The 17208-nt window shown below is 40.5% G+C and overlaps 1 protein-coding gene across 1 annotated transcript; it reads left to right on the top strand.

Moving 5' to 3' along the window:
* Positions 1-1001: 1001 nt before the first annotated feature.
* On the top strand, positions 1002-15856 carry DMP1 (dentin matrix acidic phosphoprotein 1). Its single transcript, XM_042469713.1, has 3 exons — positions 1002-1100; positions 13068-13406; positions 13964-15856. The coding sequence occupies exons 1-3, from the start codon at positions 1002-1004 to the stop codon at positions 15854-15856; spliced, it is 2331 nt and encodes a 776-aa protein (XP_042325647.1).
* The last annotated feature ends 1352 nt before the right edge of the window (positions 15857-17208 follow it).

Raw genomic sequence — 17208 nt, 5'->3', positions numbered from 1 at the left:
GAACATTATCTGGTTCTTGTAAAATTAATCAACCAAAATCACCAGTCACTAGTATGGTGTATATGCAGGGGGTTAAGACTGTGGGTCAGAGCAGAAGGGCAGGAAAGAGTGACCTGAGTCTGCTCCAGCCAGTAGCAGGACTGAACCCTCTTGACAACATGGCTCATTCCCATTTCTTACAGGGAACAGGGAAACAGGCAGTAAAAGTCTTCATCCTGTTGGCACACATAACTAGACATCTGCCTACTTGGTGAAGAGGGAAAAGAATGTTGCCTCCCCAATAAAAATTCTGCCTCCCCATTAAATTTTCCTCAGTTCACCAATTTTTCACATTGCAATAACTTATAACTTCTGCTGAGCATTTATAAATTCAACATCCAGAAAAAAGTGGCACAGCTACCAAGGAATGCAAAGACAGGAAGCATGAGTTCTAGGTATGAACAATGTTTAGCCTCTCTCAGCAATGTTAGTAACTTGGGGACTGAAGGAATATGTCCCTGAGGGGCAGAGTTCTTATTGAGAGATGATGCCCCTATTTTGCCTGTGGGTAGCTATACCTATGAGCCTAGTTCATTTGTAACAGAAACCATCTAATGTCTAACCTATGAACTGGGAAGAGATACAAATTGATTCTCCCTTATGTGGAATTTCAAAATCCAAAATATTCCAAAAACTGAAACCTTTTTCATGGGTGGTTGCTTTCTGATGGTTCACAGTACACAAACTTTGGTGTACAAAATTATTAAAAATATTGTATACAGTTACCTTCAAGCTATGAGTATAAGGTGTTTATTAAACATATTTCAATTTTGTGTTTAGAGTTGGGTCCCATCTCCAAGATATCTCATTATGTATGTACATGCAAATACTGGTACTCCAAAATAAAATTTAAAAAAATCCACAGAAATCCAAACGAGTTCTGATCCTGAGCATTTAGGAAAAGGGAGACTCAACCTGTATAGTTGTTCTTGTGGCATAATCACATGGAACTTAAAGGGAGGATGAATGGAACCTATACTGACTTTTCCTGTTGGCATCTCTGGGAGCAGGAGCAAGAGGTACGAAGAGTGATAGCTGGTGACTCCAGTGTCAGTGAGATGGTGAATCCATTCTGACTTTTAGTCCAAACTTTTGAAAGCTAAAAATATTGAACCAACTTCAGGAATAGGCTAGATCTTAGACTGAAATGCAGACAAATTTGCCATCACACTGACATGGATGCCATGAGCTACTTCTGAAGTTCTGTCCACAGAAGGCCCCACCTGCTAGATGAACGTATGTCACCAGTTGGCCCTGTGTTGTCCCCCACTCACTGCATGACTACAACACTCTGGGACAATTGGAGAGCTACAGGAGGGTTGCCTCTGTTCTCCATACCCTGCACAGGGCACAAATGATTTGCCTAGTGAATGGGGACCAGGGTTGCTACAGATCCAACAATTGTGTGTTTAATATCTGCCTGTATGGTCAACATAGGAAGCTGCCTACCCAGTCACACTACTGTTGTCAGTTGCTGTCAAGACATATGGTGCCCTATGAATCTGAGATCTCCAACAGCCCTCATTAGGCCTTGCAGACTCAGGGCCATGGCTTCCAGGATTGAGTCTGTCCATCTGGAATGCAGTCTTCTTTTTTTCTTACTGCCTTCTACCTTACCAAGTATTATTGTCTTTTTTAATGAGTCATGACATCTCATGAAACAGTAGGTCCTCGGTATCTTCAGGGGATCCATTCCAGACCCCCCTGTGGGCACCAAAAATTGCAGGACCTCAAGTTCCATTGTCTCAATGGTGGAGCATGCACACCACCATGCCACTATTAGGGACAGCCGCACCATCCCTAATGTGCCACCATTAGGGACAGCCCCACCGTCCCTAATGGCACTGTGTGCATGCAGCGACATCTTCATTAGGTACAAGAGAACTTCAGGTAAAGTCCCATTGTCCCTAATGGTGGTGCAATCCCATGCACATGTCAAGGGCTGTCTCTAAAGGGGGCATGGCCACGTGCTTGCACCTCCATTGAGAATGACAAGGGCTTGCCATTCACAGATGTTTAAAGCTGTGGATGGCAAGTCCATGGATAACAAGGCCCCACTGTATGTACAAAGTATGACTCAGTTTATCCATCTTGGCTTCTAGGAAAAGCTCAGGCAGGTCAGACTATTTGTCCACAAAGCCCAGTGTTTACTATGACTGGCAATGATTCTCCAACAGAGGTCTTACCCACTACCTTAAAGTTTTAAAAATGGGAACCTAGGACCCTCCGCATGTGAAGCATTTGCTCTACCACCATGTGACCGTTATTCCTCCTAGGAGAATCCTAAGGATCTATCCTTCCTTCCCATCTGAGGCCATGTTTTAATGACCAGCCAGAGTGCTGAGCTACAACTTAAGAGGTTCTGCCTGGACTTTTAAGTGCCCTGACACAGTGTGAGGCGAGGCTGCTGTGCCTTCTTTCACATCTTCCTGCCAGTCCCATCTTCTGCTCCCTCTTCCTCCTGCTATATGATGCACCTACAATCCTGCTCTCTCTACAGGCAATAGGAAGGATGCATACTGGAAGAACAGCCAGTAGGATGTGGGGAAAATTTAAAGGTGGAGTTGCAAACTGGAGATTCACAAGGGACCCATTTACAACTCCCAAGAGAAGCCACCTCCAATCCCGAAGGTGGGAATCCTGCTGAGAACCATAACAGATATGTTTTTGAGGCTTTATTTTAAAATAAATGAATAAGTAAATACTTCTTTTCCTAATGTTTTGTAAGACTTGGCTTTTCAAGCTAGCTTGGGAGAAGCCCTTCCTGGCAGCTATTCCTAACATTTCTGTGGGTGTGATGAGGAAGTGGCTGAGCCGTGTGTGGGGAAGTGGGGAAGTTACTCTCTGCTCTTCTTCTGCTTGGATAAGCTTTCTCTGCTTCCAGTTCCTCATGTCTCACTAACAGGATGTGGCTAAGTTTTATTTCAGTCTTCACTGGGTGCAGCTAAGAATGCAAGTGTTCTTAGTACTTCTTCACTGGGATAGGAGCATCAGTCTGTTTCCAGCCCATGTAATTTGCCGTGTAGGTTGGATCCTTTCTATTTCTATATGAATCTGTGAAATTGGTTTTGTATAAAAGATGTTTAAAGTAGGGATATAAATCTTCATTTATTTCATCTCATCCCTGAATCTTCATTCACTTGTGTGAATGTGTGTCCATGCCTTCAGGTTTCTTGTTGATTCATGGCAACTCTATGAATTTCATAAGGTTTTCTTAGGCAAGCAATGCTCAAGAGCGGTCTTGCCCATTCCTTTGCCTGAAATATAGCCTACAGCACCTGATATTCACTGGTAGTCTCCCATCCAATTATTAACTAGGGCTGATCCTTCTTAGCTTCCAAGATCACACAGGATCTGGTGCCTTTGGTATTTAGGCAGCTTCATTCACATACAAGAATGTATAATTTCAAAATTTTCCACTTTGTTGAGCAACAATATGAGTGGCAGGCTGTGTATTTTTCAATGATTCTTCATGCTTCAGGGCCTTTTTGCAAAACACTGGTAATTTTTGTGTGTGCAAAAATCAATATTTTTCATAGGAAGAATGTATATTGCATAAAATATTGTGGCTGTATTGTATTTGCTTTGTGTAAATTTATATACACGTACAATTGTGGTTGTGCTACTTACTCCGACATTACACAACTGACTGCATATGTGCCAAAGTGCTTCATTGTCCCAGTGTGCAACAGTGAGTGGGCAAAGATCCCTTCCACAAAGTAATTGAATCACATGACACATTGAAGCATGAACAAATACTCCTGCACTTTTTGGGAATGCACAGCCAGATAAGCTTTTAGGACTCTATTTACATGGTCATGAACTGAATACAGCTCTTGCATAATGTCCCCCAAAATACAACCACATGTACGTGTTGGTCATTTTCTTGACAGGGTGTCTCAGTGTGTTGAGATATCCTTTCTCAGTGAGGATGAGAAACTTTGTGAGTATTCTTTACCTCCCCAATTTAAACATGCATTTAAAAATGTAGGTTACCCAAAAATGCAATCTTTTTGCATACACAGGAGCTCAAACTATGCATGTTCAATGCATTTTCTTTAAAATTTATTTGCTGTATTTTAAATATTTAAGTTGGCCTTCTTTCCTGATCTTCAATAAAGAAAATACATTGATGCAACACTGAAAATGAAGCATAAAAATCTATGGAGCATCGAAAGCTTAAGCAAGACTGTTATTTAAATCAGCTAATCCTCTTGACCAAATAAATAATTTTAAAACAAGTGTTGAAACACTATTAAAGCTGGCATTTCTAAGGCAGAGAGGAGGGAATTCCAATGGAAAATACAATTCTGCTAATTGCCATTAGAGGTATATGTGCAGGAGGCAGAATTATTGGAGGCACAAGGGTATAGCTCAGGAGATCTGAGTGAATGGACAATGATATCAGAGAAGGCATTTCCTCCAGCAATTTTGTTCCAATTTTTTGTTAGCCAAAAAGTATGTTACAACATTTGGAAATGTATGTAATCCAACAGATAGCTCTTTCCCAGTCTGTACACTAATCTGGAAGATATTGCCCATGCCAATTTATATTATAACATACAAATATAAAATTCCTCAAGAAAGCATATCATTTCATGGTACATTTCTTAGCAGAATATTGGACTTGCAGGAAAGTGGAATTAAAATGTGATTTTTCAAAAGGAACTATATTGTATAGTTTATGGTTACAGTGTTCATTCTTAGGTCTTTTTCACACTACACAGTTTTAGCACTGTGATTATGCGTGAGCTGCCATGGCAACATCCTATAGAATCCTGTGATTTATTAAGTCAGGCACTAGATCTCTCTGGTGCAGAATTCTGAGTGCCTCTCCCTTAACTACAAATCCCAGGCTGCCACAGAATGAAGCCATGACAATTGAAATGGTACCAAAATGGTATAATCACATAGTGTAAAAGAATGTGAAAAGAGTGGTATAATCATGTAATGTGAAAAAATGTAAACTGTGATCTACGTCTAAATTCACTTTTAGTGTTCCTGTTGAAAAGCCAACAATATCTTTGATATGCCCACTTTGTACAGGAGAAACAAGTCCTTTTTTAGTTTAAACTTCAACGGTCAATCTGAAAAGCAGCTTGTCTCTTCAGCCTCACATACTGTATGATCATAACAGAAATGTTAACAGAAATCCCAGCATTGCTCTGTTCCCCCCCCCATGTCTTTTTGTAACATGGAGCTTTGTTGCATTGCAGCCGCAAAGGGCAAATTCAGCAGGTTTCTTTTTAATTTGGAAGCTGTTCCAAGCATCATCCTACATAGTGGCTGTATGGCAAGAAGATCTGGTAGCCCACAAATGCTTTTGCTGAAGACGTAACTCATGGGAGTATTTCAGCACAAACTGTCTGCTTGTACAATGCATGCATTAGCAGGAAACTATCCCGACTTGGGTATGACAGCATTCTGGCTATATTTGTGAATGACACTGCAATTGCTTATACTCATAAACCTGTACACATATGAAATGGCATAAATTAAGAAATCCAAATGAACCCTTAGCAAGAGCTCTCATTAAATGTAAACTAGTCTAGTCATTTTGGGAACCACAGTTTATTTTTAGGGAACAAATATGCATCTGGAGGCAGAAGGAAAGCGTAGGCAGGATGGATGCCTGATGACACCTTCTGACATCATCCTTTTCCTCGAGGCCATTGATTGGTCCCCTTTTAGTTGAAACAGAGTTTAAATTCATGGACTGTCACAGAAGATCCCAAAAAGTGGTCCTTGAAAATAAGGTACAACATTTATCTACAGTGGTGGAGCAATTTTAAAAATTCCTGGAGGAAACCTACTGAAGTAAGCAAACAGGTAAAAACTTTAACTCTGTTCCTTGTTCAGTTGTTTTTAAGTATGTGAGCCAGAACAACTAGTACAGGTCGAGTCTCCCTTATCTGAAATTCCGAAATCTGAAATATTCCAAAAACCAAAACTTGTTTCATGGGTGGCTGATATAATGACACCTTTGCTTTCTGATGGTTCAGTGTACACAAACTTTGTTTCATTCACAAAATTGTTAAAACTATTGTATAAAATTACTTTCAAGTTACAGGTAAATGGAGCATAAATGAATTTTGTGTTTAGACCTGAATCCTATCTCCAAGATTTCTCATTAGGCATGTATATCAGATACAGGTATTCTGAAATCCAATAAATAAATAAACAAATTCATAATCCAAAACACTTCTAGTCCCAAGAATTTTGGTTAAGGGAGACTCAGCCTGTAGTTACTGGTACTGTATTAATGAGAAGTCTAAGAAAATAATATGTCTATGAATGCTGAGAGTTGAAAATGTTAGATCCCTGTCAGCATTTTTGGTTCATTAAGCAATGGTAGGTATAAGACTGAATCTAAGAGGCTTAAAAGAGGGAATTTGATCATTTTAATATTAAGGACATTGATAATTAAAATTGTTCACCAACAAGCTTGTTTTAAAAATAAAAGGACATACAAGTTTGCAGTCTTACAAGAATAATGAATTAGAAAGAGATTTTTATCTCTAAATTAATGTGAACTCTGCTTTTAAAATGTGTTTCACTTCCATTATTTCTTTAATTATATGATGCCCCACTGGTTGAAGAACACTGGTGGACCTAGCACTGATTCATACATATGAATCATGGGTTAACTTATAATTTTCATGATTTTCATCCAGATTTGTGAAGTGTCTCTGCAAATGTATTGTTTCTTAGGGCCCATTCTATTCTGTTATTCCTCTTTAATTGCCATGTTTCCATTTTATGGAATCCTAGGGTTTATAGTCTGTTGAGCCACTAGAGCTCTCTGGCTGAGAATACCAAATGCCATTCCCAAAACTGCAAATCCCAGGATTCTATAGGACAGAACCATGATCATTAAAGTAAAATAACAGCACTATAATTACATAGTGTGAATGGGTCCTAGGTTCTCATCCGCTGAAGTGAAAGTTCAGATATAGTGATTACTATAACAACAGATTTATACATGGAGGTCATAACCAGGTTCCATTCAACAAATGAGAAATATGCATGCATGAACTCATTCTATAGCAGGTGTCATTCCTACTGTCATTGGTTGGCATCTTACTCATCAACAAGGATAGTGAATGATTGCCCCTCCATATAGTGTTGGGTTGCAGCTCCCATGATTCCCTCAGCATCACTTATGACAGTTAGCACCAAAGCTTGGAAGCAATACATTTTTTGGACTACACCAGCATAGTGAATGGCCATGGTAGGTGGGACATTCTGGGAGTTATAGTCTAAAAAGTAACTTTTCCAAGCTCTGTCTAGGAGTGACAGAAGTTGCAATCCAGCAACATTTGTAGGGACTCACTGATTTCCTACCTGTCTTCCTGATGTACGGCAATTTACATCTATAGATTGTTTGGTGTTCTTAGCAATAAAGCCACAGGTCTTGGATTGGTGGGGCAAGAATCCACCACATTGTTCAGTATCATGGAAATGCCACAAGTAGTGACCAAATGGAGATGGATGAAGGTGCGGTTTTCAATAATCAGCTGGCAATTGATGCTTTTCTATTCATAGCTAAGCAAATGCTGAAAATTGTTACATGCTTTGCCACACCATTTTTGCTGTACCATGTAGCTCCATACCTCTAAACTAAGTATAGGCATTGTCTATGGAAGTATATTGGGCTCCATTTTAGACAGAGTTTGCTGATCCAAAGGATGAAAGTGGGAAAGTGTTTTTAATGTTTTATCCTTCCCGCACATTTCTCTCAAAGTATTTATTCTTATCTCCCAAACTAGAATCATTCCCTGTGCTTCTTTTATATTTGCAGGTACATCTCTACTAACAAACTCTCTGACTCAGGGTGCATCTACACTGCAGAAATAATGCGATTTGACACCATTTAACTGTCATGGTGCCATCCTACAGAATTCTGGGATTTGTAGTTTTTGTGAGGAGAACGAAGGCTAAAGATCTTGTAAAACTACAAATCCCAGGATGCCATAAGATGGAACTACAGCACTTAAAGTGGTGCCAAACTGCATTATTTCTACTGTGCAGATGCACTAAATAAGTATTTTTTTTTTATAAAGGCATTTAATTCCTGTCCAGTCCCTCCCTTTCCTCATGATCTGTCTAGCTAGAAGTTTTTTAGCATCACAGGGACAGGGAAGATGGTGAAAGAGGACAAGAGAAATACAGACTTTCAGTGTCAGGTTGCAGCAGGGTACCTACAGTTTACGATGTAATAAACAAAGCCTGATCTGGAAAAGAGCAGGATTCTGCTCTAGCTGATCCTACAGTAGCCTATGATAGGTAACATAAGCAGCAGTTGCCTCCAGAATCCCTTACTGAGCATGTGTGGCCATGAAAACAGGGAGACAAAAGGAGAAAACATAAGTATGACTCAACAGCTATGCCCAACATGTTAAAATATATACTCTCTCTCTCTCTCTCTCTCTCTCTCTCTCTCTCTGTGTGTGTGTGTGTGTATGTATCCATATGCCTAGCCATCCAAATGAAAATTGTAAGAAAAGTGGAGTCTGGTCAAAGAAAATGTAATCCCTAGATGAATTTTGGAAAAAAACCTTCATGTGATCTCTAGAAGGTTCCATTATTTCTATTATTTATTGGTTATATTAGAGCAGAGAGAGTAAAGGGATCCTTGTACTGTTTCCTTTTCACTATGGATAGCTGATGCTGAACTATGAAAGCCAGTCTTACTGAGCTGAAAAGTGTGAGCTTTTATAGACCTCAGTGTACTTCCTCAGATGTTGTTGGACTGAAGCAATCTCCAAGAAGACTCTGTTTCCAAGGATAGATATTGTTCAGCTGGCCACATGTTCATCTGGCCACCACTAGCCATAGCTAGTGGGGGAAAATATGGGAAATGAAGTCTATCAACGTCTGGAAACTCAAAGATATAACTGTGCTCGTCTGTAGAATCAGTATGTAAAGAGACCTTGTAGCACCTTTGAGACTAACTGAAAGAAAGAAGTTGGTAGCATGAGCTTCCGTAGGCTTCAGTCCAACAACATCTGAGGTCTATGAAAGCTCACACTTTTCAGCTCAGTAAGACTGGCTTTCATAGTTCAGCATCAGCTATCCATAGTGAAAAGGAAACAGTACAGAGGATCTCTTTACCCTCTCTGCCCTAATATAACCAATACTCTTTGTGTGTAACATTTCTGATCCCTTCTGTACCTTTTCTTTTTTAACTTTTTTGTTTTGATACTATTATAGGCACTAAAATGAACACGAAGAGGACTGTTCTCTTATTTATCTCCCTGTGTGCTCTATCCTGGGCTCGTCCTGTAAGTGCTTTTATAAAATTATTATTTTAAAAGTGAGTGCTTTTTTTAAATAGCATGGAAACCACAGCAGGCTTTTTATGCTACAAGCATGTTTTCCGCTTTCCCACTGAAATCAAAGCTGCTGCCATACTGCTGAATATGACACCACTTTAACTGTCATGGCTCCCTCCTATGGAGTCCTGAGATTTGTAGTTTGTTGTGGCACCACAGCCCTCTGATAGAGAAGGATTAATCTCTTACAAAACTACAAATCAAAGAAGTCCATAACATTGAGCCATGGTAGTTAAAGTGGTGTCAAACTGCATTAATTCTGCAGTGTAGATGCAGAGAGGCTCCAAAAGCTTGCTACTGTGTGTGGGACATCCCAGTCCTAGTTGCCTGCATGTATATTCTTTCAGGCAGGATATTTGGTCCATTAGGAGCTACAACTTACCCATAGAGACGGGATGTCCCCATACATCTTATGAGTATCTTTCCAAGATTGTTTCATTAGCTGTACATGACCACTGAGGAAGACACATATTTCGAAACGCGTTTGGTCAACATTTATTATTTTGTAATGGGCATACTGTATTATCCCTTTTAATTTGTTAGTCACTGTGCACTCTCTAACCTGTTATATACCCTTGAATCTCATTCTGTGAGGCACAATTGAACTGACACTTCATGTACTGTATATGTTCCCATGGGATTTGCAGTTTTCTGGCCCAGTACTGATTGTTCATTTTACGTTTATGTCTGTAGGGCGTGGCCCACAGGCTTGAATTACCTTTTATAGATCGCATGCTTTGTATTTTAACATTTTTTAAAATACATTCATTGCATTTGAGTGCAACACACTGTTTAAATAAAATTGCCGAGTGTCCATCTCCCCCAAACTTTTTGCTCATTCACCCATTTCCCTCCTATGGAGTCCTGAGATTTGTAGTTTGTTGTGGCACCACAGCCCTCTGATAGAGAAGGATTAATCTCTTACAAAACTACAAATCAAAGAAGTCCATAGCATTGAGCCATGGTAGTTAAAGTGGTGTCAAACTGCATTAATTCTGCAGTGTAGATGCAGAGAGGCTCCAAAAGCATTCAGCTTGGGTTGGGTATTGCCCTTGGTGCTGACTCTCTTCTCAAGACTTTCTATAACAGCATAGCTTCATGCCTTTATTCATAGTTTCCCATTTTAATTATTCCAGGTATCCAGGCACCATGGTGCACACCACAGGAGCTCTGAGGAACACTGGGTAAGCAGGACATTCTGATTTTTCTTGCATCAGATGTAGAACTCTTGCCACAAAATCTTTTCAGCTGCCAAACGCTAGAAAGAATGCGAGAGGAGAGGCTGCTGGTTCTGATGGCAGTGGAGCAGCGAATTGACTCTGAATTGTAGCCTAAGATTAAAGATTCCAAGATGAAATCCCAAAATAGTTTCAGCACCTTGGATGGTTCCTTTACAGTTCTGAGTAGGCCATTCATTGTACCACTGCACAGAAAACCCCCAGCTACATGAATTTCAACAGGGAGAAATGCAAGGTACAATACTTAGGCAGAAAAAAATTAAATGTACAGATATAGGATGGGAGATACCTAGCTTGACAACAGTTCATGTGAAACGAATCTAAGGGCCAAAACACACAGCAGAAATAATCCAGTTTGAGATCGCTTTAACTGCCCTGGCTCAGTGCTAGAGAATCCTAGGAACTGTAGTTTTTGTGGCCCCAAAGCTCTCTGAAAGAGAAGGCTCAAGGTCTCACAAAACTACAAATTCCAGAATTCCCTAGCATTGAGCCAGGGCCATTAAAGCACTCTCAAACTGGATCATTGCTGCTGTGTATTTTGGACCTAGTCTTAATAGACCACAAGTTGAACACCGGTCAACAGTGTGATGCAGCAGCTAAAAAAGCCAATATATAGGAGTGTAGTGTCTAGATCCAGGAAAGTCATAGTACCACTCTATTCTGTTTTGGTCAGAACTCACCTATTGTGTCCAGTTCTGGGCACCACAATTCAAGAAGGATAGTGACAAGCTGGAGAGTGTCCTGAGGAGGATGATCAGAATAGTGAAAGGTCTGGAAACCATGCCCTATAAGGAGAGGTTTAAGGAGCTGGATATGTTTAGCCTGGAAAGGCTAAACATAAAGGGTGGCATGATAGCTATATTTGAAAGAATGTCATATGGAGAATGGAGCAAGCATTTCTGCTGCTCCAAAATTAGGATACGTAGCAATGGAGTCAAACTACAGGAAAAGAGATTCGACCTAAATATTAGGAAGAATTTCCTGATGGTAAGAGCAGTTTGACAGTGGAATATGCTACCTCAGCATGTGGCAAAGCCTCCTCTTATGGAGGTTTTTAAACAGATGCTGGATGACCATCTTTGACTGTGTATTCCTGTATGGCAGAGTGTTGGACTGGATGGCCCTCGTGGACCCTTCCAACTTTATGATGCTATACCACTAAATGTATATCAGCAATTTCTACTAACACTTGGCAGAAATGCATCATATCTCTATCCAAAATGGTTAAATTTATCTAATTTCATCACTTTCAAACTTTCCTTGCCTGTGGAAATTTTTACTGGACTCACCTGATTTTACCATATTTGAAGAATTCTTGACATAGGCAAAGTTTCAGGTTTTGAGCATAACAGGCAACATTTTTGTATTCTGCGGTTTATAATAAAGGAACATTCAATGTGTGTTTTCCCTGAATGAAAGAGATGCTACTTCAATATATAAAACTGAGCACTTACTCTAAGGATGCATAATCACTGTAGAAATAATACAGTCTGATCCCACTTTAGGTGCTGTAGCTCCATCCCATGGAATTCTGAGATTTGTAGTTTTACAAGTTCTTTGGTCCCCATTGAATCTTATGAGGAGACACAGAGTTCTTGATACATTTAGGACTATGTGTTATTCTGGGCCTATTTCAATGAGAGTTGACTAAGAATGGTTGTTGCATGCCTTCACATTGTTTCTGATTTATGGTAATTCTAAGGCAAACTTATCATAGGGTTTTCTTGGCAACATTTATTCAGAGAGGATATGTTTTTTCCCTTCCTCTGAGCTTGAGAGAGTGTGACTTGCCCAAGGTTACCCAGTGGGTTTGAGGGCAGAGTGGGGATTTGAATCTTGGTTTCCAGATTCATAGTACCACACTCAAACCACTATACTATGCTGTTTTGTCAGGGGCAGCCCTAATTTATCCTCTGCTGTACCACTTTTTCAGCTGCTTTTACCATATTCCAGATTCTCTCTCCCCCTCCCACTTTCTTCTTTTGTCCTCAGCTTACATCAGTTGTCACAAACTGAGTTCAAAGTGAACAAGCAATCTGCATACAGTTAACTCAGCAAGGGGGAGATGAGAAGAGACGAGGGGCAGAATCTTGCCCTTCGCAGTGGGCTCTGGCAAAAGCTATTTGCTGCAGCCTCTTCTAACTTCTGTTTTCTTCATCATTAACAACTTTATCCATCTTATCACACTCTAAAATTGCTTGGCTGCATGTGTCCTGGTTTTCTTCTATGAAATGTTGGAGGTTCCATGGGCTGTATTTTACCCAGTCTTCATCTATTTTGCTAATTTATGTAAACGGTTTCTTTCAGGTAAATGCAACTGGTCTAGTTTTAGACATTCACACATTCCACATGGTGTTATCCACACTATTATGAAAGGTTTTTAAAAACTATAATGTCAGTTTTTGCATCTGTCACTGTTCAGTAACACACCTTTTCATTTCCATCTTCTGTACAGGCTACTGCAGGTGAGAGAAACTTGAATAATGTAGCTGATTCTGCAGATGTCAGTGCTGAAGACAGCAGGAGCAGGCAAAGCAAAAGTGCAGGACATGAGAGCATCAGCCATGAGAGTAGTGAAGTCAACAGCTTTCTCAGGAAGGTTTCCAGTGCTAGCCTTGAGAGCTACTCAGTAGATGACCATGAATGGAGCATTCGAGATGATGACAATTATTTTAGAGTCCACCAAGCAGTCCATAGGAATTGGGCCGATGATGCTGATTCTCATGAACATTCTGACCTGCAAGAAATGAATGGGGACAGCTCTGTTGATCGTTCTGCTCACAGAATTTCTCCAGTAAGTATTCAAAACATTCCTGAATAAAACCTGAAATTACAGGAGATGTAATTATTTGCCCATCATAAAGCAAGTCATAAAGATTTATAGCTGTCCCATAGTTGCTTCTAAGCAACATGACTAGCCCTTGTCCAGGGGTATTACTACAAAGATGCAGGGGATGGGGGAGGTGAGGACTGTACCAGGTGACACCTCAGAGGGGAATGGCAACTGGTGCATTGGTGGGAAGGGATGCTGACATTCTGGGTCTGGTGGGTTTGCTGACCTCTTCTAACTTTCCCACTCAAGTAGCAGCTCCACCAGACCCAGAAATATCCACCCCAAAGCTATTTAAAAATTCATCTTTCTGCTACATTTTAAAATATATTTTATGTCCACTGCTTTGTGGGCTGCTTCTCCACTGAGAAAGTCAGATTAAAATTTGAGAAAGTTTTTTAAATGCATCAGTAAGATGTCATTTTCTGTTGTAGGATGGATATTGAAAACATCAAAAACAGTTTTTACTGTGAGAAATAATAACATATTGGGTATTCCCCCCTGTTTGTCTTTCTGCACAGGAGGATCAGAATGAGATTCATGAAGACCACCTTTACAGTGATGTCAGAAAATCCAAAGAACTGTTGGATGTTGAAAATGATGGCATGCTTTATACCCCTGATCAAGTCTTGTTCACCTTCACGGGGGAAGGAGGAAGTGATCTCATACAGGATGAAGAAATTAGTGGTGATGATGCATTGAATGGACACAATGAGGAAGATCCTGGCCACACTGTACTTCCAAATGAAGGAGACCATCCACAAACTACAGTAAACAATGGAGACCAAGAGGGAGACAATGCTTTTGGCCGACACCATGGTGACAGTAGCAGTAGTAGCAGCAGTAGTGAGAGCAGAAGCCTTGATAAAGAGGACAATCACATAAGTGATTACAGCAAAAGACACAGAGGTGATAGTTACAGCAGCAGCCAGGAAGACAGCTATGATTTTGATGATGAAGGAATGCAAGGAGATGATCCGAGAGCCTTTGAGAGTCATGACAGTGAGTCTGACAAGCTCCACAGGGATTTTCCTTCCAAAGAAAGCAGTCAAGAAAGCAGTAGAGTCAAAAGGAAAGGGAAAGGCAAACATCACAGCAAAGTAATGCAACAGTTTGCTCGAAAAGTATATCATTATGTTGATGCTGATTCTGAAGAAGATCAGAGTCCTGAACATGATGAGAGCAGATCCCAGCAAGAAGATGACATCTCTCAAGAAAACAGCCAGTCTGCAGAGGATGTTAGCCAGTCAATAGAAAATGTTCCCAGCAGGTCCAGAGAAGATGCAACCAGTCACTCCAAAGAGACTGTAAAGAGTGCATCTAGAGGTCACAGCAGGTCTAGAGAAACCTTCAGAAGCCACTCCAGGGAAGATGTGCACAGCCATTCCAGGGAAGATGATAGACACAGCCGGTCCAGAGAGGATGATAGGCACAGCCGGTCCAGAGAATATGATAGACACAGCCATTCCATAGAAGATGATAGACGCAGCCGGTCCAGAGAAGATGATAGAAACAGCCGGTCCAGAGAAGATGAAAGACACAGCCATTCCATAGAAGATGATAGACGCAGCCAGTCCAGAGAAGATGATAGACATAGCCAGTCCAGGGAAGACCTGCATAGCCAGTCTAGGGAATACATTCAGAGCCATTCCAGGGAAGATGTCCACAGCCATTCCAGGGAAGATAATAGGAACAGTCAGTCCAGGGAAGATGATACACACAGCCAGTCCAGGGAAACCAGTCTGACTAGCCAGTCTAGAGAAGATGATAACAGTCAGTCTAGAGAGGACGATGACACAGTGTCTATAGAAGATGTAAAGAGTGAATCTACTGAAGATAGCAGGGGCTCCTACAAAAAAACTGTGAGAAAGTCTAAAGAGATAAGTGACAAATCAAATGAGCACAGTACTGGAAAATCTAAACAGCAGAGGAGTTACTCCATTGAAGATGTATCAAAGATGGCACCAAGAGGCAGTCAATCTGGAGAGGCTAAGAGACAACATAGCAGCTCAAGTGAGAAGAGTATGTCTACAGAAGAAAGTGATGAATCTGCTGAGGATACAGATGAATCCATCCAGTCTGATAGCAGGTTGTCTCACAGTACCTCATCTGAGAGCAGCAGGGCTTCCCATGAAAGTACCAGTAGTGAAGACAGTGATTCAGATGATGATGATGTTAGGTCTAAGGAATGGCAAAACCAACAGAGCCGATCAGAAGAAACCAGTGAATCCACAGAAGAGGAAAACAGTCATTCTATAGAAAGAGACAGCCAATCCAGGGAGGACACAATGAGTACAGAAGATGATAGCTGGTCAAGAAGCATGGAGCTTGAAAGCCGAAAGTTAATGTTTGACATTGATCACAACAAACCATTAAGTGACTATGATGACAATGATTGCCAGGATGGATATTAAATGTATGAAAGACAGTCAAACTCAACTCTATGCAATATTTTGAAGTCAGGATGAGATCTCTTTTTAAAATTCATTTCATCTTTTTAGCAATGAAATAATAAATATTATTTATCATGAATATTGACAATTGGAAATTAGAGCTACCATAAAATCAAATTAAAGCAAAAGGGTCTTACATGGGCCAAACACACCTGAAGAATTTCAAAAGCAAAATCACTTTCAGTAAGATTCAGCACAGATTTGCATTGTCACTGAATGTATATCAAAAGGAAAATTGGGGGGGGGGGGGGTTGAGGCTCTTCCTCATGCAACACAACTGATGTACTTTGAGCAAGGTTGAAAATGTTTTAACAACAGTGGAAATTATCAGTGAATTACTTCTAGAACTGGTAATGAAATTTTACAGGCGTTCATTCTTCATATATCTTGCACAATCCTATGGGGAAAATATGTTGTATTCACAACAACAAAAAGCCCAGAGATATGTAGGCTATCACTGTTGTACTGATGTCATTTCCCTTTGAAAAGAAGACTTTCTTTAGCTACTGAATGCAGGGGAGGAGCAATGGTGGTCTTTCAGATGCTGTTAGACTGCAGCTCCCATCCCTCACTGTTGATAATGCTGCCTATGGCTGATGGAAGTTCAGCAACTTCTGGAGATCCACAAGGTTGACATCTACCCATCTTCTCCCCTATAAAACATCTCCCCTATAAATCTCCTCCACCCTAGAGAACACCTTACTTTGTGTTCTCTTCATTCAAGAAAAAGGTTATTAATAAGAGAGACACGTAGCAAATGTTCTAGTCCTTGTTCCACAACTCAGGAATGGCTGCAGAATTGAGAGCTGTGTGTACAAACTGATTTTGTGCTATTGTTCCAGACACCAAGTGCCAAGTGCCTTAGATATCATGACAAGGCATAAACACCCTCCCCTCCCTTTTACAGGTGATGTTTATTGTTAGGAAAAGAAAAGTTGTGTCTATATTTTGTCCTTTTCAGGATGAAATTTACCTTCAGTGTAGCATGACAGCTCCTTTAGCCATTTAAAAATGGTGAATGTATACAAGTTTGCTTCCCCTCTCACCATGCCATACTACCAAAGAATTTTGGTAGTGGTGGTGGTTTGAAGGTGTGCTTGAATGGTTCGTTCATTTTTAGAGAGAGAGAGAGAGAGAAGGGAGCAGGCTTTCTCCAACAGCAAGGCCGCTCTTTCTGACTCCACATCTCCTCCTCTTGTTGCTGCTTTCCTTTGAATAGGCATATGTGAGGAATTTAATTCCAGTCCAAAGTCTGACAAGTTTGTTTTCATCTGCATTTTCCAGACTGTCCACAGGGTGGGGGAATTTGTGCT

This window comes from Sceloporus undulatus, chromosome 5, assembly GCF_019175285.1.
Source record: "Sceloporus undulatus isolate JIND9_A2432 ecotype Alabama chromosome 5, SceUnd_v1.1, whole genome shotgun sequence".
NCBI lineage: Eukaryota > Metazoa > Chordata > Lepidosauria > Squamata > Phrynosomatidae > Sceloporus > Sceloporus undulatus.
The sequence above is the reverse complement of the archived record's forward strand: the minus strand, read 5'-3'. Positions and strand labels throughout refer to the sequence as shown.

Bases quoted from the DNA above. Each gene is read 5' to 3' on its own strand.
- DMP1 (XM_042469713.1), top strand. From the start codon at position 1,002: ATGAATGGAACCTATACTGACTTTTCCTGTTGGCATCTCTGGGAGCAG. The intron at 1,101-13,067 runs GTGAATCCATTC...TCTTCTGTACAG, and splicing joins ACTCCAGTGTCAGTGAGATG to GCTACTGCAGGTGAGAGAAA. The intron at 13,407-13,963 runs GTAAGTATTCAA...CTTTCTGCACAG, and splicing joins CTGCTCACAGAATTTCTCCA to GAGGATCAGAATGAGATTCA.